Here is a 24,769-nt window from a genome sequence, read left to right as displayed (position 1 = left end):
CCCTCTCTATTATCTCCCACTCGCGTTTACTCCAAAAAAATGTCACATGGGGGGGGCTTTTTGCAATTTTTCCGGCTCAGGTCGCAGATGTAAAATAAAGACGATGGTTAATGTTTTTATATACTACACTGTGGTGGCCAGCTGCAACAACTACTATAGTATATAAGTCTGGAGTGGGTTGGCTTGATGAATCTGCTGTCTTAGGGATATGATGATTCAGCCGCACTATTACCATGAGTGATTTCAGTGTGAGGCAAAAGGCTCGCACTTCTACTTTATGGTCAGAGAGACCGAGGGAGCGGCTGATGAGGAGACATAAGTTAACGTGGAACGGGACGGGAATGACTTTCCAACCAAAAGAAGTTTTTAATCAGGTTCTTTCAAATGATGGCGCAGAAATGGGGCTTATGAATTGATATTGTGCTGTTGTCGTAAATCACAGCGCGAAGAAGAATGCGGGCGAGGAGCAGAATACACAAATCCCTTTCATGCAGTCCTCTCTATTAATATATTGTTCTGTGTGTGGGGGCAGAAAAGCTTTGGTCCACGCAGGCTTGGGTTTTGGAGGTGAGGTTAATGACGCTTGTGATCTATTTAGTCCTTTAATTTTGCCTCTGCATTCCCCACGTTTAATGGCCAAAGTTCTCCTGCAGCCGCTACAGTATATGCTCATCAATTCTTACAGGAGGAGAGAAAGAGGAGATAAAACAAAACGAGAGGAGAAAAAGCCGCGTTTCGTCCCTGAAAAAGGAGCTTCCAGTAACAGGAAGGAAAACAAGCCATTTCCAGCCTTGACCCCAAGACGTAGCCTAATCAACACATATCGACTGCAGTGATCCCTGTTTTCTTTCACATTTAAACGACCCCTGTGACCTCCTGACAACATATCAAGACGCGATCCAACGGCACACGTGTGGCTTCACCTGATGATGCCGGCGCGATCAAATAGAGACCGGAGCCTCAGACGTGCGCTAACAATCCCTGCATGGTTGAAGAGGCCGGGGCAGAATTATGTGCAGGCAGGGATTTCTCCTTCTAATATATTCTACCATAAAGACCAATGCGGGTCACCAGGCAAGTGAGACGAATAGCAATGACTGCCTGTATGGACTCACAGATAGGAGGAGACCCTTTCTGCACTGCATTAACTTTTAATTATGACTTTGTGGGAGATGCAATTACCCATCTGAGACTAGACTTTCTAAAGCTGCACAACCAGACCATGTCTGTCTGCACCAGCATTTAACCTTCTCCCTGCCTTTTTTTTTTTCTCCCCCCTTCCTGCGTTTGTCTTTTTCTCTTTCCTTCACATCAAAAAGTACTGTGGCTTCATTTACAATAAATGACGGCGCAACCTGACAGTCATTGCATGTGTCACTGTGACTCAGCAGTATTTTCCTGATTAAATAGAGTGTTCAGAATATTAATGATACGATACTGTATACATTTAGCCTTATTTGCCTGTCTAAAGACAGAAACAGTTATTTATGTGTGATTTTGGAGTGTTTTCATTCATAAATACAGTAGTAATGCCACGCAGTATTGCGATTATTGCGATTTACAGCTACATGTTCCTGCATAAATACTGTGTTTGTAACTTTACTTTGCTTATGTCATATATTACTGTGGTAGAGCGATATCTTCCTGTATAAATACTGTCACTTTTGTGTCATAGCCACAATAATATACACAAATTCAGCGTATTTATACAGTCTCTGTCTGTTTCTCAGATTTCTCTCCAACACTTCGTTCACTGGAGCCACAGGCCTGATCCAGGTGGACTCCGGTCTCTCTCGGATCCTCTCCTCCCAGCTGTTCCACGTGTGGAGTCTGAAGAGGGGAGCTTTGGGCCAGCCGGCGTGGGTCACCGTGGGCCAGTGGACTCGGGGCCGACTGGAGCTAGAGGGAGGGATCTTGGGGCTGGTGGGAGGATTCGGGAGCAGCCAAGGGCAAGGTCTTGGGGCGGGCGTGAGAGGAGGCGATGGCCAGGGCGACAGTAACACCGGAGGACGCTGGAGACCGGGACTGTCCGTCGAGGGACACCGCCTGCGCGTGGTAACGCTGGTGGAACACCCGTTTGTTTTCACACGCGAGGTGGACGAGGATGGACTGTGTCCAGCTGGTCAGCTCTGTCTGGACCCCAGAACCAACCGGTCTGACGTCATCAACAGCCTCTTCAACCAGCTGCACAACCCGAACGCTACAACTGCAGACTGGGAGGGCATCGGTGAGTTTCCATTCGATATTTCTCCTTAGGACGCTGTAGTGAGTTTTATGTAAATGTCTAAGCTTCTACTGCAAAGAATATATCTTTGTTCTCCCTTATTATGTCATTATTTTATCACTGGCCACATCTGTGCAGCTTCTCCCCAAGCCTGGATTTTTGATATGAAATCAATAAGGGATCATGTTTTATATCAAGACAAATCTGAAAGGCTCATGCTGCATGTTGGCAACAACGGTTCAGAGCTGATAAACGAGAAGACTGCCATTCACTTGGTGCCAGCTCAGCCGCTGTCAGCCAAACAAGACAATAACCGTGCATTGTGCATTATTGTTGCATATGCAGGCACTGTAGTAATATGTTAATGGTGATGAGGTTCTTCTGATATTGCAAGTTGGGGAAAAAATATCCCCAGGGGATGTTCCAGTTCAGTTTAATAGCATTGTGCTATTTATAATGAACAAAGGATATTAAACGTGTTAAATCAACAAGATCTGTAATACGCTCGCCCTACTGTATAGCAATAATTGTCATCATAACACATACTAGGCACTGAACCTGCTTTTTACACCAATATACAAGAATTATTCATTTGACAACAAAGGTAAAGCAAGTGAGTTTTTGTCTTTTGATTGAAAGAAATTGATACAGTTCAAGTTGAAAAATGCCCCACTTAAAGGGTAAATCATTTAAATGTAAAATGAGTGACCTTTGCAAGAAAATGGGTGAGTGCTGATATGTTTTTCTGTCCAGCCCAGGAGTTAATATGACTCCATGTCGCTCTATTCAGGATGCGGAGGTCATTAAAACAGAAAAGATGACATGTGACCTACGAGGATATTTTCCATTTCACATATTTGACAGTCGTGGACTCATTTCCAAAAATGTAACCACTGCACACATTTTGAAAGTGTCACCCTTTTTTTTATCCTTTAGACCTGCCGGAGGACCTCAGGAAGTGTTGCTATGGCTACTGCATTGACTTGCTGGAAAAGCTGGCCGAAGACATGGGCTTCACCTTCGACCTCTACATTGTTGGGGACGGGAAGTACGGCGCGTTCAGCGGGACCGGGCGCTGGACGGGGCTGGTCGGGGACCTGCAGAGCGGAGCGGCTGACATGGCGGTCACGTCGTTTTCCATCAATTCGGCCAGGAGTAGAGTCATCGATTTCACCTCGCCCTTCTACTCCACCAGCCTGGGCATCCTGGTAACTCTGCTTACTCTGTCATTCCTTTGTTTGCATTCTTAATGGTTTTCTACAGTGCAAGGCATCTCCTGGAAATATGCAGCGAGTCTGTGGCAGCGTTGCCATTTTTAATCTTACTTTCATTTGTCAAAGTGCCGCCTCTCTCTTCGGCTGACGGCCTCCCAAGTATTATTTGACACTGTGGCCTCCTACTATCTAAATGTGCAGTGTGGAACTATGGGTAATTGTTGTTTTCCATCGTATCATTCCGCCTCTGTTTAGTCTTCACGGACAGTCTGAGAAACGGACTCTCTCAAGCAAAGCTGATGAGGGAGCATCTGTGTGTATACACCAGCAGCTCAGGGGCGGGTGGGGTTCCCGTCAATGACAAACTCTGTAAATGGCATTTGTTTGTATATAAACGTTACGCTCTGCGGCTTTAATTTCTCCCATCATGCCCTGCTCACACTGGTAAGGGACAGGAGATCATTAGTTGGGGGAATAATTAGTTTGCTGATTTCTTTGCGGGTGTGTTTATTATGAAGGTTCATAATGAGAGCCGTTCTGTATATTTAATCTACATTTCAAGTAGCTATCGTCATCCTCATATATTCTGCAGTTATTCTTTGGGGCTTGCTCGCTCTCTCTCTGGCTGACAAACTGCGTTTCATAATATGATTCAAAAATAAAGCTGAGTTCACCACTCGAGAAAGCTAATTTCTCGTCCTTACAAACTGATGAATAGCGCAAAATTATAAACAACGTATGCAATTAAAAAAACAAACAAAATGGCGCCATGGAGTGTTTAAGAGAAGTTGTCTAATCAGAATACTTCACATGCTGCATGTGTGTGATTTGTGAAGCTGGCGATCGAGACAAAATGGGCCTTTAAATATTAAAAGTCTGGAACTAACTGTCACTCAGAACTTCATGTCGCTGTTTTTATGGTCATTTCATTTAACCTTTTAACGTTTTACTCTCTTAAAAGAGGTTATTCGATGGTATAGTTATACCTAATCCGTGTGGGCATGTTTCATCAGTGAGTGGCATTGTACCCTTGGAAATGAAATGCTTCATTTCCAGGGCGTATTATGGTGGCCCTGAAGATCAACACACTGCGGCATTTCAGTAAACACTTCACTTTGTCAGTAAATGCTTCAACCGTTCACCGAAACATTTCACAAAGATTTACAACTACACAAACAACATTGTACCATTCACTATGAAATATCGGTAAGGACAAGCCAAACCAAACCTTCATTGGAGAGAAGGTCTCTTTTGAATTGTCATTAGCAGACTTCATCAGTGCATCAGGAGACTATGAATGGATAATAATTAGGGCTGTCAAATTATTAAAAAAAAATTTTTACGAATTACTCACACAATTTTATGTAATTAATTGTGATTAATCGCGAAAATGTATTTATATGAAATCATGGAATGAATGTATTTAAATTCATTTCTTTAAACTTTAAACACAGTTTCTCTCCTGTGACGTACACATTTGGCACAAAAAGCCGTCGGGTAACTTTTTTAAAATTAAACTTTACACCTAAAAGTCGGTCCTTATTCATTTAAACGATTTAAACGAAACGTCAAAATAAACGCGTTAATGTTGACAGCACTAATAATAACAACATAATGTGATGTATAATGCACCAGTTGCACTGTTGTGTTTTCTCAGGTGTTGTCGTGTTGTAGTGCATTGACCTCCAGAACCTCTCTCACTCATCAGGTTCGTAGCCGGGATACTGCGGCTCCCATCGGCGCCTTCATGTGGCCTCTCCACTGGTCCATGTGGGTGGGCATCTTTGTCACGCTGCACCTCACCGCGCTCTTCCTCACGCTGTACGAGTGGAACAGCCCCTTTGGCATGACACCGCACGGCAGGAACCGGCTCCGCGTGTTCTCCTACTCCTCTGCCCTCAACCTCTGCTATGCCATACTCTTTGGACGCACCGTTGCCACCAAGGTAAAGCCGCTGCGATAAATTGACATTATTTAGGACGGGGGGGAGGATTAGAAATTGCAGCGAGAGGATGTGCAGTATTGGAAAGACTATATAAAACAGAGAGGGCAGACGGGAAAATGGCTTGGAGGAAGATGATGGAGTGAGGTAAAGAAGGTAGGCATTGATGAAGTAGAGAGGTGTGGGAAGGATAATGCACATACTCCCCGTATGAGAGGGGAAAGGGTAAGTGGGCCGACAGAGATTGAAGGAGTTAGGACGAGGATGATGGGGATGGATGAAGGGGGGGAAAAATGGAAGTGAGTTGAGGTCAGCTCCCATAAGTAGTCAGGCGCGAAGTTGAAAACAAGAAGGCACGGGAAAGAGGGTGGGATGGTGAGAGTGCAAATCGAGAAATGGGCTTCAAAAAGAAGGTAATGGGGAGTCTGACAGAAAGAAGGTGAGGTAAGGTTGAAAGGGTAAGTGGGTAAGCACAGAGAAGAAAAGCTGCAGAATGGAGGTAACACGGAGGTGGGCAGACAGGGCAATGTGACGGAGGGAGGCCAAGGGAGAGGGCAAAGGTCAGCGTGAGACAGGAGTGCGACGGCTCATGACAAACGAACGTCAAAGCCTTATATTTATGCAAATGTGAAACAAAAATGAAAATCGCTCGCTTAACTTTCAAAACAGCAGCGGCGAAAAGAAAAAGAAAAAAAAAAGGATATCATATTATTTTGATGTAAATGTGGCGATGCAATAACAGCGTTCTCCAGAAAACACATCAGGTTTGACTGATCTCGACACTTTCACAGTTTGCACATTTCTAATAACGGCATTGGTGGGGGAAACAAATGCGTTTCCCTGCTTTCCTTTCTTTCTCTTCTTGGCAGAAACACGCTGTGCCAGAAATCCATCATTATGATACCTTAGGTTATTTCCTGCAGCACATTCAGAAAAATATCTAAAAAGTCATTTGCTTAAATTATTCCAGCCTTTACCTGTCCTGCTCAATGAGTGTGTCTCTCCTAACAATACTTCTTTAAGCACATAATCACGCTTTGTCCCTGAGCTGAGCAAATTACTTTAGTGGAACAGAGGCCAAGTAATTAGACGGACTTTGCCATAATTGCAAGGTCACAGGTTTGATCCTCACAGTCGGGAAGTGTCATTTAACATTTTGTGTTCATTAGCAGCTCCACGACCCGTTACAGTGTCCTTGAGCACCTTTCTGAACCCTATATGCTGCATCAGATCAGTCAGATGACAGGAAGTGTAGCACGCCGCTGCTATAGCTATAGCTAATGTCTAGCTAACGTCTGATGTTGCTAAATTGGCTCTAATGTTACCTGAAACCGCTGGAATTTCACTACGCCGAATTATGTAAGCACTCGCTGATTAATATTTTGTTTTAGTGACTTATTTACTTTCCCGTCTGCCCACAACTCACCTGTTTTTAAGCAGAAATATTATAGTTTTTATGGCCTGCCCTGTCCAAACCGCAGGTTACTGCATGTACACGAGTATTTCATCTTTTAACAAACATTTGTGGTATTATTTCCCCACAGTGGAGCCCAACAAATATACATAACTGACAATATATAAATAGGTATGACCTCATGAATGAAATGATGCTTTCGCGCATACATTTTTGAGCAGTGCTTCATTTTACGGAGCCGTAATTTCCTAAAAGGCTGCTAAAGTGCAGTTCTTTTGTGTTCAGTACATTTTTCTATTCCTATATTTAACACAGCTTTAGCCGAAGCAACCGAGTGTGTACTTACATCGTGTAAAATAGATCTTACTTCAAATCTGTCAGCTTAAGACAAAAAAAAAAAAGTAGCCAGCTAGTTATACAGACCTGGCTTTTCAAGCTGAAATATTGATCTGAGAATCAACAGTATCTGGGGAACCGAGAACAAAGTCAGCTTCATGTGTTTGCAGTATTTATTTTATTTTTTTTAAAAAGCTTGTAAGCACAAATTGAAAATTTGCTTACCTTCTAAAAACACAGGCCTACACTGGACGACGAAGGACACAGATCGTTATCTTCATCATCTTCTTTCATCATCCCAAAGGAGCACTCTGCAAAAAATAAAGGGAAAAAAAAAATGATATATACTGTGTGCTAACGTTTATTTAGAAAGACTACATGTAGGGAATTAGTGTTTTTAATGTGTCTGCCATCCTCCATTTTCCCTCTTTCAGTTTAACAACAAATTATCCTAAGAGTTCAACACAACCCTCTCAATGATGGGAAACAAACATCTTTGTATAATTAATGTGTCGTTAATCACAAGCCTTTCCAAAGACTGCAAATTCATCTTTCTTCAACTGTTAAGTAGATTTTAATTGGTTGTATATACAGTATTAATGAACTCCAGTCTTCAGGTGGATTCCTGCCTCGAGGCGAGCAATTTCATGGGAAGAGTTTTCTGATTTGGCTCACAGTCTCTCCGTCAGATTTCCTCCTGTCTCATTTGATTATTTTCACTTAACCCGTGTTCTGCAGTTGAGATCAGACAATGTAAGGAGGAGAGGGAGGTTGAGAGCCCTGGATTTTGTCCACGTTTGTCATAATACAGTTTTGTTTATGTCTTGGCATCATGTTCAGGTTATTTGCTTATTTCCGGGTTCACTCCGTACAAATTTATTCTCCTTTTTTTTTTTTTTTTACTCCGCAGACTCCGAAATGTTGGACCGGCCGCTTCCTGATGAACCTCTGGGCCATCTTCTGCCTGCTGGTGCTGTCCAGTTACACCGCCAACCTCGCTGCTGTCATGGTTGGGGAGAAGACCTTTGAGCAGGTCTCAGGGATCCACGACGAGAAGGTCGGACTGCACACAAGGACGTGAACTTGAATCTGCATGCGCGTCGGCCCCCGAGATGCACAAACAGAGACACAGCCACATGTTCACACAGACTAATCTCATACAAGGACGAGCTAATGAGTAAAGAGCGGACTTATTTGTGAAGGATTATCACTTTCCATATCCTTAAAACCCTGTTGGGAATTCAGGGCTACATTGAATTTAATACAAGTATTATCATGATGTCTAACCCATCTCTTTCTCCCTCTCTCTCTCTCTCTTTTTAATCATCTGTCATGTATCTCATCCGCAGCTACACCACCCTTCCCTGGGCTTTCGTTTTGGCACGGTGAGGGAGAGCAGCGCTGAAGATTACATGAAGAAGAGTTTCCCGGAGATGCACGACTACATGCGGCGCTTCAACCAGCCCACCACCCCAGATGGGGTACATATGTTAAAGTAAGTGCATGCACACACATAAGCCCCCTTTTTTCACCTATGGTCACAGCTCGCCTCGCCTCGGTGTGTTTTCACGACACAACGTGGGCGGAGTCATCACTTTCGGTGTAGCACAGACTCCGTCTGACGCAGTCATTGGACTGAAATACAGCGGCAGGGTTTTTCATGTTCAATACACCAGACTCCTCTGTTAAATATAGAGATTTTAGACATTTCCCTGGTAATTGTTGGAGATCAACCCACGTTTTTAGGAATGTGAAGTCTTTTTTAACTGATCTACAGTTCGGCATCGTTCGGCTTGCTCATGCCTCTTCCTGTGACAGCACTCTGACCAATCAGTGCGCGGCATAGTATCACTATCGCTAATGGAAATAAAAATAGCCGTGCCGAGTCAAGGCGAGTAGCGCTAGTGGAAACACGCCATTAGTGCGCCTCTGTGAAAAGACCTCACATACACTTGGGATTCAATTGCAATCCAGTCGTACTTAAATTTAGACTTGTTTTTCATGTTGAATGGCCGTAAAAAAAAGTCTTTCTTCCAACAAGAGCAAACATGGCATATTTACAGCCATTAGAGGCTTTTCACAACACTTCCTGATTCACTAGCCAGGAAGCCGAAAGTTGAACTTGGATGTCACTTCTAAAAGCCACTCGTTAATTTAGTGCCTGTGTACCAACTCAATACCAAAATCTGCCAACATTTGTCACTTGATGTTTGTATCAATTAACATTTTGGCTGCTCTGATTTTTCTGCTTAGACAGTTTCTTTGTTCCCGTTTCCATTGCTGTCTCAAATGATAGGAGCATGTTCTGTTCAGCCGTTTCCTTTCTTTGACTGTTTTCTTTCTACACCTTGAGTCATGTTGTCTAACCCATTATGGCTGTTTGTTTTTTTACGTAGCTCACAGAGATAAAAATCACTTTGTGAGATGCACATACTTATCACTGCATTTGCATTAGTTTTTACTTCATCCAGACTCATTCTGGCACATGCTTAAGTGAGGTGAAAGCATATGTGTGTGTGTGTGTGTGTGTGTGTATGTAAGAAGAGTTGAGCGTTAGAATGTAATGGTTGCATCAGACGTCAAACATGAATAGAGAGCAGTTGAGAGCACGAAAGCAATTGGAAGTGCTTAACATAATGCATAAAAACGTAATGGAGATACATCACGGCGCATTAAAAGCACATCTGAGTGATGGGAACGCTTTTCAAAAGGAACATAAAAGTACTTTAAGATAATTGTAAGTTGCCAAAGAATAATGCAGAGGTCTTTAACCTGGTTTTTAAAGGTAGTCCAAAACGAGGCCATTGCATAAGTCATAAGCATGGTTAACATATAAATACTGCTCCCTCATGTAAAGTCAGTTTAGGTGGGACTGGGATTTGACCATTTTATGTGTAGTTTAATGCATATCATTTTTCTTTTTTTTATAGAAAATCCACTATCATATAACCTAGTTTTCCGGACCTTGATGACAATAAATCATCATCTTTATTCTCTGATTGTCTGAGCAGTGCAGATATGTCCTAACCTCACACACGGCAAACCTCGACTTTCTCTACTGACTAAGTAGAAGCAGTTCTAAGATGGTCTTTTGTGCCAGTAATTGTAGATGACAGCAACAATTTAAACAGTCTTCCTTTGCATTACCAGTGTCAGGTTTTCAGTCTCATCTGTGTGTTTGTTGTCTGGATAATTACACTCGTTATTATGAATGCTTTTCATTTTTGTCACACATCAGACAAGTAATCACACTTTTGGATGAGGTGCCGTGGTGTCAGCGTGTTCCATCTGGCTTATTAATGTTTCTCGAATCCAGGCTGAAAACACATAAGCACCAGGTCACTCCTGTTTAATGTGGCGTCACATGGTACGGGGGGGGGGGGGGGGGGGGGGTATTTTCTAATAACCAAGAAAACCTTTCAATTAAATCTCATTGTAATAACTTCTGCTGCATTATGTTTGTCACTTTATCTCAACACACACAGACACAAAGAATGCATGATGTTAGACATGATCTGAAAGGTCAGTCCGTAGTTTTTGTAAACATAAGGTCGTACTAAAACTGCGATGAACATGTCATTTAAGTATATTTGAAAGTAAAAGTACTATGGAATACTGGATTATCATTATAGTAGATTCATGTGTTGATTTTTACGTTTTATTGTTGAATTTGTTCAAGGTGTGTTTAGTTTTACTTTTAAAATGATCATTTAGCACAATAACTTATATTGTATAGACTCATTCCCACTGAGCACACTGAATGTCTCCTCAGACCTGATCGCTAAGATCACATTTGGAGGTGGTTTGAGGTCCCATGTGTCCACGTCCACTGCACGAAACACTAAATATTAAAGTCTCTTTTCATGTTACAGCAGCATGAGTAGTGCTTTGATAGACGCAAGCTCAAAATGTACAGATACAGACACAAAACCACTGGCAATATACACATAATATGTACTGTCGCACTTGTTAAAAACATCATTTTCTTCACACAAACACGTTGAAGACATCTGCATAATAAAGTCATTATTGCGCCTGTAGTTTGTCGACCATGGGGAAAAGTTGCATTTTTTAACCTTATAACCTTTCATTTCTTAAGTGAGTTTGCAATTATGTAATCTTTAGAGAGAAGATCAGTTTGTTGTTGTTGTTGTTAACAATAACATACAGATGAATACATTAACTATGTTGCTGTAATGTGTGCTGTTAGCCTGCAGAGGTGACCTATATTGAGGACCTCCCTGATGCTGAAACATCTGTGTCTAATCAGGAGGAAAATTCGTTTTTAATGGGAGTATTCCTTTAATCATCATTTTTATCAGATTATATCTTGTGTGCATAAGACCTATATGTTGTGTGCACTACATTTAAAAAGACAACACTCTCTGGGACTTAAGGGGCTCTCTGTACAACACTGCCCTGGAAAATTAAAAGTAGTTTTATACTTTGTATAAGAGTGTGGACATGATGTATGAATGAAGAGAACAGATTCAGATCCTGGAAAACGTGCTCGGTGCTGCTGCTGTGCTCTCCGTAGACATGGTGCCTACTTAACAGAGCAGCAGCAGAGATGCGGCGATAGTGCATGTGCTGACTTAGTAATTCAAGTGGGGGAGATGCAAAGCGCTTGTTCAGAGAAAGAGGATGGGAACAGAAAAGATGAAGGTGGAGTTTGTTTGCAAGCATGGCAAAGGCAGAAGTGAAGTCACAGCAGTGTAGGGAACCAGACTCAGGCAATAAAATACTATGTTGGCAGAACTATCGACCTCAATACTGCTCTCATATCTTAGAGGGGGGAAAAAAAATAAAAAATCTTCCTCCTGGAGAGAGAACTCTGGAGGCTACACATGCAGCTGCACACAAAATGTATAGGCTCAGAGGAAATATGCATGCTCAACCACATACCTTAACTTACACTCATACCCACACACCTTCACGTCTAAACAGACACTGTTTTACACACACACACACACAGGCTCTTATCCAAGGCCAGGCATCAGAAAACTTCCAACCCGCGTACATCCCAGAAGAACTCTCTGTCCTCTCCCTGCGCCTCATATTTGATAGGTCCACAGAGAAAAACACACTTTCCTGCAGCAGAGCAAAGACTTTGTAAAGTCAACCTTTTGATTAGCCGCAAAACGACCTGCATACGAAGAAGTCTCGCATTAATTTGATGAGTCTGGTTTGTGCTCTCCCCCTTCCCCGACGACAGTGTGTGTGTGTGTGCAAAAAAAACTAGAAACCTATCTTTGTGGGGACATTTTGTCAGGTCTTTTTCAGGGTTAATACCTAGTTTTAGGGTTGTTTAGGTTAGGGTTGTGTTAGGCATTTAGTTCTGATGGTTAAGGTTAAGGTAACGAGGGAATGCATTATATCAATGACGCTTCTGTCTGCATCTTCGCCTGTCTGTAGTGTGTAGGTGTGTGTTATTGTAATCCAGTGTATTGCACTTTATCCTCTGCCAAATGTGATCAGCGGCGGCGGTGGCTCCTCGCAGAGGAGCGGTCTATAATTACAGGTCGCTTAGGGTCAATTGGATCGATATGAATGCAATGCGAGAGTCTTCGGCGGTGTATAATGCCTTATCAGGCAGCCACAGAGGCTGCTGGTTTAGTTAATGATGTATGTGTTTACACAGTCTGGAATACAGTCCGTCCCCCTATATAAATGACAAAGTGGGATGACAGCCCAAAATACAGCGTTCCTGCAGGAGTGTCTGGGAGAATTTGGGGTAAAAAAAACAACAACAACAACAAAAAAACAAATCTGATTTACAGGTCTTGAATTGCTAATTGTCTGTAATTAATGTCTCTCTCTTCCTGTCGTGACGTGTGTGTGTGTGTGTGTGTGTGTTGGTGTTGAAGGACAGATCCTCCTACCCTGGATGCATTCATCATGGACAAAGCACTGCTGGACTTTGAGGTCTCCATTGACGCAGAGTGCAAGCTGCTCACTGTGGGGAAGCCGTTTGCCATTGAAGGTGCCCACAGCGACACACACGCACACATGTGAAGACACTGCATTCACTTATATAGTCGTTCCATGGAATGCCGAATAAGCCTCTCCACTCTGGGGTTCTCAGTATAGCTGTGTTTCATACGACTGAAATCACAAGTGGGGAATTCCATTGGTTGTTCAGTCGTGTGATGGGATGAAGCTGTCCACCTGCCTCTGCCTCTGCCCTGCTGCTATATACACACAAATGCTCCCTCAGTCAGGTTTGCTTGACAGTGCCCTAGACAAATAATGTATAGTGTCTGAGACGAGGACTAAAAAGAGACGAGCCTCCGCTTGAGATGTGACCGTATCAAAACTACTTTATTGCTACTTTGAAAGCGGTCTTGCGCCCACACTTCCATCGGACATAATACAGGTTTATGTGTCCACGCGGTCTCTGTGATCTTAGGACGGTGGGTGTTTAAATCAAAGCTGAAGACGCGCTTGTTCACTGTGCTGCGTCAGTCGTAAACGCTTTGCTTTGTACTCTCTGACGCCGTTTTAGTGCGTCTGTAATATTTTAGTATGTGTGTTACTTTACGAGCACTGTATGTAGATAGAAAGCACTACACAAATACATGTATTATTATTATTATCATTATTATTATTAAGACATCCTCACTGTGATCGAGTTCACACACTAGCAGCTCTAACAACATATTTAGACGTCTGCATGCGCTCACACAAACAAAAAAAAGGAAGCCTCCTAATACCTGCACAGACTTGATAACTGTACAAATCCACAGGCCCTCGTCTTCCGTCCATCCCAGTCAAACACCCTCAAGTGGCACACACAGCAGAAAGGAGATCAAAAAAAATTTAGTTTTGGTCCAAGACTGACTGACAGAATAACGCGGGGGGGATTCACTGCATGAACATAAAGCTGCGGGGTAAAAAGGAGTCATCCATAATTTACAGCAATGCCCAGTCAGAACACTTTGGACTTCAACTCACAGCTTTGACTGACTACACTGCTGTCATGAAGCATACAGTATAGACAAATCCACTGTCACTCAAATACAGCTAATCATGCCCGTGCGGTTATTATGCACATGAATTCAAGGGTTTTGCTAGCATAGGAGCCTAAGGACTATTGTTTTCTGAAATCTATTTGTGGCTCATCCTTCGTTACAATACATCGCCCTGAATGGAGAGCGCATTAGAGCTTTTTAGTAGCCTTAATGTTTTGTTGTTTGTTTTTTTTTTTTTAGGCTGCCAAGTGTTTTCAAATCCACTTACACCGAGTCCTAATCAACTTTAAAAGGGTTTTCGTTAATCCAGTTTCACCTGCAAGGCTGGTGCAATATTTTTCTGCTGCGGCGGACAAAATAATAATCTATAAATAATAAAGCCTTGTCTTTTGAAGATAGAAAAGAAAACATTTGCAAAGATACATGCGCTGCGAGGGACCTGCTGCCCTGCATCTACTGACAACAGGCTCAATATCCGGCACGCTCCAACACAAAATCTTTAACTTAGCAGGCAAACATAATTGCAACTTGCATCAACAACAGTATGGCCTCTGTCTGCGAGTCAATATGTCAGTGAATCCATACGGTCTTATTTCATTCTTCTGTGTACCGTTATTCCATTTCTATACTATTGCGTTTGAAGGCTAATACGCTAATTACGCCTCACACGAGCGTTATTATCACGTTATCACGCAGATCCTTAACAATAATAATAATAATAATATGTGCATGCTTTTTGCTCCTTACAGATTTTGAGCAGTCTGATTTATTTTATAGTTGAACAGCCGTAAATTCTGTCCCTGTTAGAAATAAAACCTACTGACAGTCTGTCAGCACAAATTATTCGCAGCGCTAATAAAAGGCTGCTGCGCCCTTTTCGTCGAGGTAAATAAAGGGTTCCAGCGGGTTGTTATGACTTTTACAGTGTTCCCAGTCACATGTCATGTGCGCGCGTGCACCTCACCCTCTGAAGGTGACACTGAAAGTGAAATCTCTGCTGGGAAAAAAAAAAAAAAGGGTTGCATGTCGCAGTTAACCTCTAACCTAAATGTCCACGACCTTGTGTGTTTGTTTCAATTTTCTCTTCTCTCTGTGTTACTGAGAGAGACATACAGTAATAAACAGTAGGTAATGGAACCACATGGCACCAGGCACTAACTTATAAGTGCAGCATCAGTCACTCTATTTTAATTTAAGTACAACTCATGTTCAATGGCCTTTTGAATATAACAGTCACAGTGAGCCAGAGATGGCTTCGCGCATGACTGTGCATGTGGGAAAACAGGTATAATTGGACTGTAGATTGGGTCGTTTGATGACTATTTGAAACACAGTGTAAACAATCCACAGCTCCACAGCCTGCACGATGACGAATAGGATAAGAGAGAATAACTCAATAAGCCGACATAGGGTAAAGAATGAACGAACAGGAAATGGCCCAGACAGGAAATGTAAGAGCAAAACACGGGATAGGGTGTAAAAAAAATAAAGTACACACAGAATAAGAGATGAATAAAGGAAGCAGGAGAATAACACAGGTAGAGACGGGGCCAGAGTAGGGGGTTAGCGAGGTGGGAGTTGAGCACAAGAAGGAGATAGAGGGCTTTCATTTGCCCACTGCCAGTTTGCGCCTTTCTGCCCAGGGAGTGATAAAAGAGGCAGCCAACAGAGTCCCCTAATCAAGACAAACCTTCACCCCAAGCAGACGGAGGGAGGGAGTGAGGAGGAGAGAAAGATACACAGAGAGAGAGAGAGGAGAGGGGGAGAAAGGTCGGAGGAAAAAGAGGAAGTGTGAAGAAGTGTTATTTGGTCCTAGTGAGGAAGGACGGAGGAAGGATTTATAGAGCGGATTGTGGTCAGGAGATACAGAGAGCCGGAGGAGAGGGGACTGTGGAGTCACTGCAGGCGACGCGCTCTGCGGAAATCTTCAGGCTACTTAAGTGGGGGAGAGATGCGGCGGTGTCATTGTGCCTCTGCCTCCACTGAGTGCTGTTGGGAGATGTTTACGACAGCCCAGACACACGCCATTAATAATAACATTGCAGACCAACGTGCAGCCGCGCTCACTGCTGGCGTTTGTGGGTGAGAGAGACAGGGAGAGGGTGAGAGAGTGGAAGGTTACACATGTGTCTCCTGTGTGCGTAAGGTGGACAAGCCAAGTGAAGTGGGACAGAGCGAGTCTAACCCGTGGCTAAAGATCAAAATGAGGCCAGGCTGGCAGAAGGTTTTTGATTTTTGTTGCTGGGGTGAGCTGGTGGAGCAGCCCACGTCTCACAATGATGGACAGTCAATCAATCTAGTATTTAAAAAATACTCTTGACAAATGCACTGACAAAGGTTTAAAAAGTCATTATGTCGCACTCAAACAAGTAGTTCATTGGCAGACGGCGGCAACAATCATTTTGTTTGTTTGTCGTCATCGTTTTCCTGCGATAAATATGACGTGGACACATTTTGTAGTTCAACGCGTTCATAAGGAGTCGGTCAGGAAATAACTAGAGAATTGTTTTGTCCAACATTTACATACACAGTTCATAATATCGCTTACCAAAGTAGAGCCTTTTTCCTTCGTCAGGACAAGAACAGGTGTCAGTGATATTCTAACGACGTGTCTGCTTAACTGTGAGCAGGAGCTAAACGAGCTTTGATTGCTTACACCTGTGCTTAAACTCCTGTAAAAACAACCGAGCTCTCTGGCAGGAAAACAAATTACTTACTTATTACTGTTTTGAATGAATTGCAAACTATATTTCAGCCACTAAGGCTGTTATTCAACAGCTCAAACATGACAAAAGTTCCTTATCTTGTGTCCTTGCTCAGACACGACGTGAGGAAGCGACACATTTCACTTCTGGAACTTTCTGTGGGCGCTCCTGTGTGTTTTGCGTCTGTCTCTCTTTACTAGTGCAATGTTGCTGTTGCCATGGTCTGTCCCTGACACAAAACAAATCACTTCCTGTGTGCAGGTTCATGAGAGAAACATCGCTCGACACTGCTAGCCTTCCAGACGCGGAGCTGATGATCAGCTTTTGTGCGTGAACTTGTTTGACACTGGTGTAAACGTAATGGATATTTGATTAGAAAGGAAAATTTAAAGGTTCTTAACGTGAAATCTCGATATTGAGTCGACTCTCGTCCTCCAGCTCTTGTGATTGAATGGTTTCTACTAATTCTAAATGAATTGAATCGTAAAATTTGCCACAGTTAACCACTAAGTGGGGCATAAACGCGGAGATGTATGTTTTACATTTACAGCATAGAGATGTTCCGATACCATTTTTTCCCTCCCGATACCAATTCCGATACTTGTGCTGTGGGTATCGGCCAATACAGAGTACCGATACCAGTGTGTTATAAAAAAAAATATATCATACTACGCCTGCATGACTGTGATATGATTATCATTGGTGGTAAGGTTTGGCTCAGGTTAAACCCTCTGTAAAACATGAACGAATACACCAAATTGACACCATTTATTTTTACCAGTGATATATTATTTAGTTTTTCAGCTTGTACGTTTGTTTTGACTCTGGTCCAAACAACGGAGCACTGGCAGAGCTTCATGTTTCCATGACGATTGACCGTGAGTGACATAATTTTTACATGACTCCAGATTGTTAAAATGAGTCTCTGAAGTAACGCTAAACTTTCAAAACATATGCAGGTCACAGGTGCACTGGTTAGTTGTCGCGCTGCTCTTTTCGTTTAATAAACGGGCCGCTCCAGTTTGACTGTAGGCGCGCTAACGGAGCTAGCGCAGCTAACAACGCTAACGGAGCTAACTGGTAAATACTGCCAAACCGCCGACATGATGAGCTAACGTTAGCTCCTTGTCTACAGGTGTCGGGGGATCAGTTCTTCTTCACACCTCTAAAACGGCACCGTGCAACTGTTTCAAGAGCGGCGAAGAAGAACCGTGTCAGAGCTAACGGAGCTCTAATAAATTACGTGGTATCGGATCGGGGCATGGACTCCAGTACTTGCCGATACCGATGCCCACATTTTCGGCAGTATCGGAATCGGAACAACTCTATTACAGAATAATCCCATATAGAGTAGAGTATATAATACTAGTAATAAAAGATCAAATCAACCCGGATACATTTTTATTTTGTGTTCTTAAAATAAGGCAGTACTTTTTTTTTAGGTGAACCTAAAAGTTGCGGTGCACTGGTGTGTCGTCTGCGTAAGTAGGTGTGTGTGTGTGTGTGGGGGGATTTGAGTGACAGCTTTTGGGAGTTGATGTGGCTGATGGAAGATGTGGACGTCTGGGGAGAATCTAACAAATGACAAGTGGCTGCCCACTTGTTTCCCTCTTTGACTGAGTGCTCCAAAGAAACGTGGACAGAGATGTCTGATGACAGAATGAAATGCTTGCTGCCTGTCTGCTGGAGAAAAAAAACCAACAACAACAACAAGAAAGAAGACGTGAGAGACGTACCGAGGCACGGCGATGGATTCGGGAGAGCAGCCAAGAGACAAAAGAGAGGAATGAAGTGAAGCAGAAATTGAACAAAAGTGAAGGGATGGCAGGAGATAAGCAGCAGACTAACCTGAGGACGAGACCGGCGGCCAGTGGTAAGAAATGACCTCGGTCACGAAGGAAGAGGAAGGATGACATGAGGATGAGAGAGAGAGAGAGAGAGAAAGGAACGGGGGAAGAAAATGCAAACGGAACAGCAAAGGGAGGGAAATTCAGACAGTGTTTGTCATGTTGGAAGCAGACAGTGACAGTTAACGTGAATCTTTGCTATTCTGTTTATATCCATAACCCCCATCTGGCTCAACCACCCTGACAGCCAATACACACCCACAAAGCTGCCTGGTCTGTAGCACACACTCACACACTCACACACACACACAGAGAGAGAGAGAGACAAAAAGGCTGTTGGCATGACTGTGTATTTGATTGCGGTGCAGATGAAATGAAACAAACAACCCCAGGTGGTCCTGTATGAGCAATAAATCTCCAGGAGAGACTTTTGACTCGGAGCTCAGGGACATATTTCGTTCAGTGTCTACCTGCGGAAATAATGTGAATGTGAATGTAAAACAGATGCAGTTTCAAAGTCTGGTCAGAGCAGAGCAGAGCAGAGCAGAGCAGAGCAGAGCCGCGGTTCTCCCTTCGTCTTCCGCCATGACAGATGAATGTGCCACGACTGAAATTAAAACAATAAACAGTGGCGGTGGGGGGGGAGGGGGGAAAAGTACTTAAATCTGTTTCTAAATTAAAAATATAACAGTTATATAACTTTATTGCGGTAACTATAGTCTGTATAAACAATAGCTCAGGCGCAGATGAATATTTAATGCGTAGCGATAATGATTTGCATCCGAGCCTCGATAATTAAAGTGTTCACATGCATGTGACGCCGGCGAGTTTTTACCTTTTACGTTTTATGAGCGCGTTGTCTGTTTTGCGTGTTGCTGCGGCATTGACCAATAGCGGCGGCTGCATGGAGAGCCGCCGAAAGGTTTATTTCCCCTCTGATATTTAAATGAGGGGCAAAAAACATGAAATGTTAAAGTCTCCACACTTAAAATTAAATATAAATATAAATTATTCCTCCAAACCACCCTTGTTAGCGCATAAATACATAAAGTTTGCTAATGCCGAGATGATCTGTTTCGCATATTAGGGGCTGTAAAAACAAAACATAGCAGCCTCTTTATTGAAGAAAGCTACACCTTTGCACCATTAACGCGAGAACAAGAGCCACGAAGGGGCCGCAATGTCAGCGTGTTATCACGTCGCGCATGCAGATGTAGTGAAACTGCCCTTTATTCACCCCTCACTACAGATCTAGGTCTTATATCTGTAACCGGAGGGGATGAGTGTGAAGTGAGCATGGAGTGTATGATCTGACTATGATAAGTGTTTCGTAAGTGACGGCTCGGGAGGTGAGGTCAGGGTAGAGGAGTCAGGTAGAAGGTCCAATTATTTTTGATGCCGTGTGAGTCGTTTTAATGAATTCTAGAAGTGTGGTGACAGAAGAGAATGTAGAGAAAAGGACGGTAACTCCGATTTCTCATCTCCTTCGAGACATGTGTCATAAACCTGCCAGTGTGTGGGGGGAAAAAAGTGGAATAAAAGGGTAGACTATGTATATTACAGCTTAATGGCTGAACTCGTATCAAATGTCATGTCCCTCTTAAACTTCCTGAGGCAATCACCATGGGAACCTGTTCACAAACAGTGACAGAACTGGCATTCAACACAATGAAAATTACCACACACACACACACAAAGGGGAGAAACAAGGAGCGAGTCGCATTTATCAGGGCGACAGGGGAATGAGTATGATCAGGTAAAAAAATAAATAAAACATGCTCTTGGCTTCATGACATTTAACAAGGCATCATTTCTTGACATCTCCTCATTTAAATATTGAATTACAAGTTCTTCACAGCAGAACCTGAAAGATCCAGGTGGGAGGGGGGAGAGGTGTCGAAGCGACGCCTCACACACACACAGTACAGTTTTACATACGTGATTTACGACAGAGAAGGATGAAAGGCTGACCACAGCCACGGGACTGCAGCTAAATGAAATGTAACGTCCTATGGAAGCAGCACGGGCAGGTAAAATATGAGCATATTTGCACACTGTCCCCTGAAGGGACTCTGGAGAGGAGAGGAGAGTCAGACTTGATGCCACGCCAACCTTTAAGCTGGCAGCCTGATATTAGCCTAAAAATGGACTGATGTGACAGATGGTGGGCAGGAGGTATGGAAATGATTATCCAGCAAAACGTTTCATGGCTTTTATATGATGTGGAAACCGACGATATACACGGTGACGTTCATGATGTTCCGAACTTTGACCTCAGTCAACAAAAGCTTCCAGTTTGTGAAATACTTCTCTGTTTTTGTCGTCGTCTGCCCATAAAGAAGTTTAAAACCATTATTCAAATCAATCTCCAATTGTCTGACATTTATCGCCGTCGTTATCAACATCTTCCCATGATCTACAATTTGAGGGGTTTTTATTGACGCATTTGCCTTTTCAGCCAGAGGAGGTTGTCTTCCACCTAGAAGGTCAGAGTTTGATTCCCAGCACTGCTGGTGCACAGTAGACACCTGGTGGCTGTGCCAGCTGCATGTAAATGGACATGAAGGATAGAAAATGTGCTACATATTGTATAACTGTATGAACAGTGTTGTACAAATACTTTGTTACTATACTTAAGTAGAATTTTTACATTTTTGCACTTTACTTCGTTATTTATATCTCTGACAACTAACATTTCCCTTTACCATCTTCGTTACTCGTTACTACAAAATAAAAGTTGAGTTGGTGACGTAATTCCTGTTTGTCGTCGCTAGTTGTTTTTAGTGGCACCAGCGGTTAGCCGCCTAGCTGTTAGCCGCAGATTTCGGCTCCAAGTGGACTTAAAACACACCAGCGGCTCGTTGTTTACCGTATCCGACGCCGAGGCTCTGGTCTCCGGGTTTCTGGTCTCCTGTCTCCTTGTTTCTGTTGTACACTCCGGACGCCGCGTTTCAGTTATCAGCCGTTTCATCTCTCAACTGTCAGCTAGGCGGTCAACAGGTGAGCTAGCGACAGGCGAGCTATACGTCACACAGTGTGACGTATAGAAGCTCCACAGACTCCAAAAGTTTCAAAAAGTTTAGGTTAATTTTAAATATTGTTTGTCTGTGCCTATTATGCTTTTATTGTTAAGAAGCCACAATAAATGTCATATTCATAATTGTAATTGCTTGTTTAAATACTTTTACTTCTTATACTTCAGTACATTTTATATCAGAAAATTACATTTGGTACTATTTTATGTACAGTAAATGTCAGGAATTTTAAGACTTTTACTGAAGTAATATTCTAAAAGGTGACTTTAACTTCTACCAGTCATTTTCTGGTAAGATACTTGCACTTTTATCGTCTGGTGAGTCTCTTCAAAGCATCATGGCAGACCAAGGGTCACTAAATCTTCTGCAGAGAACAGCTTGTCTACAGAGTCTGCTGTAGAAGCTCCTCAGACTAGATGTGGTGTTTGTAAAGCGGGGAACAGCCTGTTCGATATCAGAATCTGATCTGCTGTCGTACCACAAGGGACGCCTCTCCGCCAGTTCTTTGTTTCCCTACATTCGCTATAACCTGTAAAAACCCAGGACACGTTGAATTTGTAATATATGCACTGGAAGAGACAGTAGAAAACTTTCATTCTGGCTCCACTCGGAGCCTTTAAACCCATAAATCTCCTTTTCCTCTGGAGGGAATCTGGCATAAAGCGAACTGAAACTAGCCAACTGCAAACAAAAAAAACCCACCACCACTGACTCAGACACTAGTCTCTTCCTCAGACGTGGCCTCAGCTGTCAGCTCCGTTACCTATACTGCGTGTATTTACATCTGTGTGTCTCTTGTCTTTCAGGCTATGGGATCGGCCTGCCTCAGGGCTCTCCTCTAACCCGCAATATGTCAGAGTTCGTGAGTCGCTACAAGTCTGACGGTTTCATGGACATGCTGCATGACAAATGGTATAAGGTTGTGCCCTGCGGGAAGCGAGTCTTTGCCGTCACTGAGGTAAGTCACTGGTCAGAGAGCGCGTCCGTGTGTTGTGTGCGAAAGCAAATCCCTCTGCCGTTGCACTTCCATAAATTAGTCTTCTCTTGGGACGGGGATTGCCTGCCAGCCACAGACATTTATTTACCTTACTGATCAGACTTGTAATGTCTGGGTGTCAATACGTATTTGTGTCTTAGTAAAGCACTCTCATTTCTCTCTTTCCCCTTTTTATTTCACTCTCAAGAAAGTGGGAATCTCCAGACGGGCCACCCTGTATCTGTATCTATATCAATTGTCTGTGAATAAACAGTTTGAAATCCCTTTAGCTGTTCCTTTTCAGATCCCACTCCAAAAAATTTTATTATATTATAACAGCAGATGCACCTCCAATGAAATTGCATTGAGCCCTCATGCCACTGGAAGTCTAGAAAGTGGACTAGACTCTCAACAAGGTCAGTGTTGCCACTGATGAATTTTGAAGAGTTAGTCTAATTGCTATGAAAAAGCAGCACAGAGAATTAGGCTAATTAGACACTCTAATTTGACCGTTGGTCTGAGTGTGGATGGCTGTTTGTCTCCATGTGTGGCCGAGTGATGGACCAGCGATCTGTCGAGGGTGTGACCCCGCATTTCACCCTATGTCAGCTGGGATTGGCACCAGCGTCCCCCTAGATGATGAGTGAATGAGTGAGTGAGCAGCGCAGAGATGACAGAGGAATCACGAATAGGAAAAGCTAGAAAAACTCAAGAATGCATGGTCTCCTCTGCTCTTCTGTGAAAAGCTTCCAAAGAGACGGGCATTGTGCCAGAGAGGCTGTGTTACAAACTAAATGGGAACAAACTGCTGTTCAATTAAGCATAATCTATTTTTATCGTCTTCCTGCTAACCACTGTTTTGTTCATTAGACACTTTTTATTTTAGCCTAATCGCTTTGTCCCTGTTCCCTTCTTCTTGCCTTGCCTCGTCGCATCCTTTTCTTCCCACACATGTCTTGTGCATTCCCTGCCCTCGCTCCGTTCTCCATATCAATTATAACGGACACAGCCAAATTAGCCGACACCCACATGTTTACAAACAGAGGTCTAAATGGTAATTACGTGAATACAGATCATCAATCTCAGAATTACCTCTCTGCCAACGTTAATCTCTTCTCTTCTATTCTGTGTCACTACGCCCGACCTTTCACATCCTCCTCAGACTCTGCAGATGGGGATCCAGCATTTTTCAGGCCTCTTTGTGCTGCTGTGTATGGGGGTGGGAGGAGCCTTGCTGACCTTGGCGGGTGAACACACCTTCTATCACCTGGTGCTGCCTCGGCTTCGCCGTGCGCACACGCTGCGGTACTGGCTGCACACTAGCCAGGTGAGTACACACATGCAGTTAAATCATCCTGATGCCCCCCCTGTGTGTGTTTGTCTTTTTAGGTAGTTATTGCAATGATATGTCTTCATGTTTTAAATTTAGTTTAAAAGGGGCTATGTGTAAAATTTACTATTTTGGTTTAACCCTTAGAACACAGAGCACTTTGGCTGCTTTTTACCATGACTTTATTTAAACAACTTATAGGCACAACCTATAGGCAATCTGATGGAAAAAAATAAAAAAAATTCTCTATATAAACACACCTGAGCAAAAAGTACTCAAAATGTCTAAAATCGGATGGAATTTGTGAAATTTGGAAATACGTCACAGTTCAAAGTTCACTCGGCTCGTTATTATGAAAAAAAACAAAAGGAAAAACGCTCAAATTTTGTGACTTCTGCACAATTATTGCTGCTTTATATCACTTCTAAAAATGCGATATAAAATGAATCATAAATTGACTCAACAACACATAAGAACACAGAAATAAACCACGCATTTTTTTTGCTTGAATATGTGACCTATAAACACACACACCCCCAGGATGTCCATATAAGGAGTTGTGTACTATTCCCATATTTTGACAGCCTGGTTGTGGAAGTCCTGCAAGCTGTGTTATTGGATCATCAATCAGGATATACATTAAATTGTATAATGTGCTGGCTGTGCCGCTGTAATAAGTGATGCCAGTATCTCTTTATAAGCCTGTTGTCCACTTTATTTGTGTTATTGCATGTGTACGTGTGTCATAGACTATCATGTATTCTATGGCACACAT

At 42.9% G+C, this 24,769-nt stretch overlaps 1 protein-coding gene and 1 long non-coding RNA gene across 2 annotated transcripts in view; one reads left to right on the top strand and one right to left on the bottom strand.

Moving 5' to 3' along the window:
- The window catches only part of grin3ba (glutamate receptor, ionotropic, N-methyl-D-aspartate 3Ba), a 73,676-nt gene that overhangs the window by 43,013 nt on the left and 5,894 nt on the right, over nt 1-24,769 (top strand). Inside the window, exons 3-10 of the mRNA XM_058615783.1 lie at nt 1,731-2,227; nt 3,161-3,432; nt 5,147-5,383; nt 8,041-8,187; nt 8,480-8,625; nt 12,998-13,113; nt 22,495-22,646; nt 23,827-23,991. Of these exons, the coding sequence (XP_058471766.1) occupies nt 1,731-2,227; nt 3,161-3,432; nt 5,147-5,383; nt 8,041-8,187; nt 8,480-8,625; nt 12,998-13,113; nt 22,495-22,646; nt 23,827-23,991 (1,732 nt within the window). The remainder of the gene's footprint in view (nt 1-1,730; nt 2,228-3,160; nt 3,433-5,146; nt 5,384-8,040; nt 8,188-8,479; nt 8,626-12,997; nt 13,114-22,494; nt 22,647-23,826; nt 23,992-24,769) is intronic.
- LOC131445018 (uncharacterized) lies at nt 5,257-21,699 on the bottom strand. The gene is made up of 3 exons (XR_009233789.1): nt 21,523-21,699; nt 7,356-7,441; nt 5,257-5,392 (listed from the first exon to the last, which is right to left on the bottom strand). It is a non-coding gene; the product is annotated as an uncharacterized LOC131445018 (long non-coding RNA).

Source organism: Solea solea, chromosome 18 (assembly GCF_958295425.1).
Source record: "Solea solea chromosome 18, fSolSol10.1, whole genome shotgun sequence".
Taxonomy (NCBI): Eukaryota; Metazoa; Chordata; class Actinopteri; order Pleuronectiformes; family Soleidae; genus Solea; species Solea solea.
The sequence above is the reverse complement of the archived record's forward strand: the minus strand, read 5'-3'. Positions and strand labels throughout refer to the sequence as shown.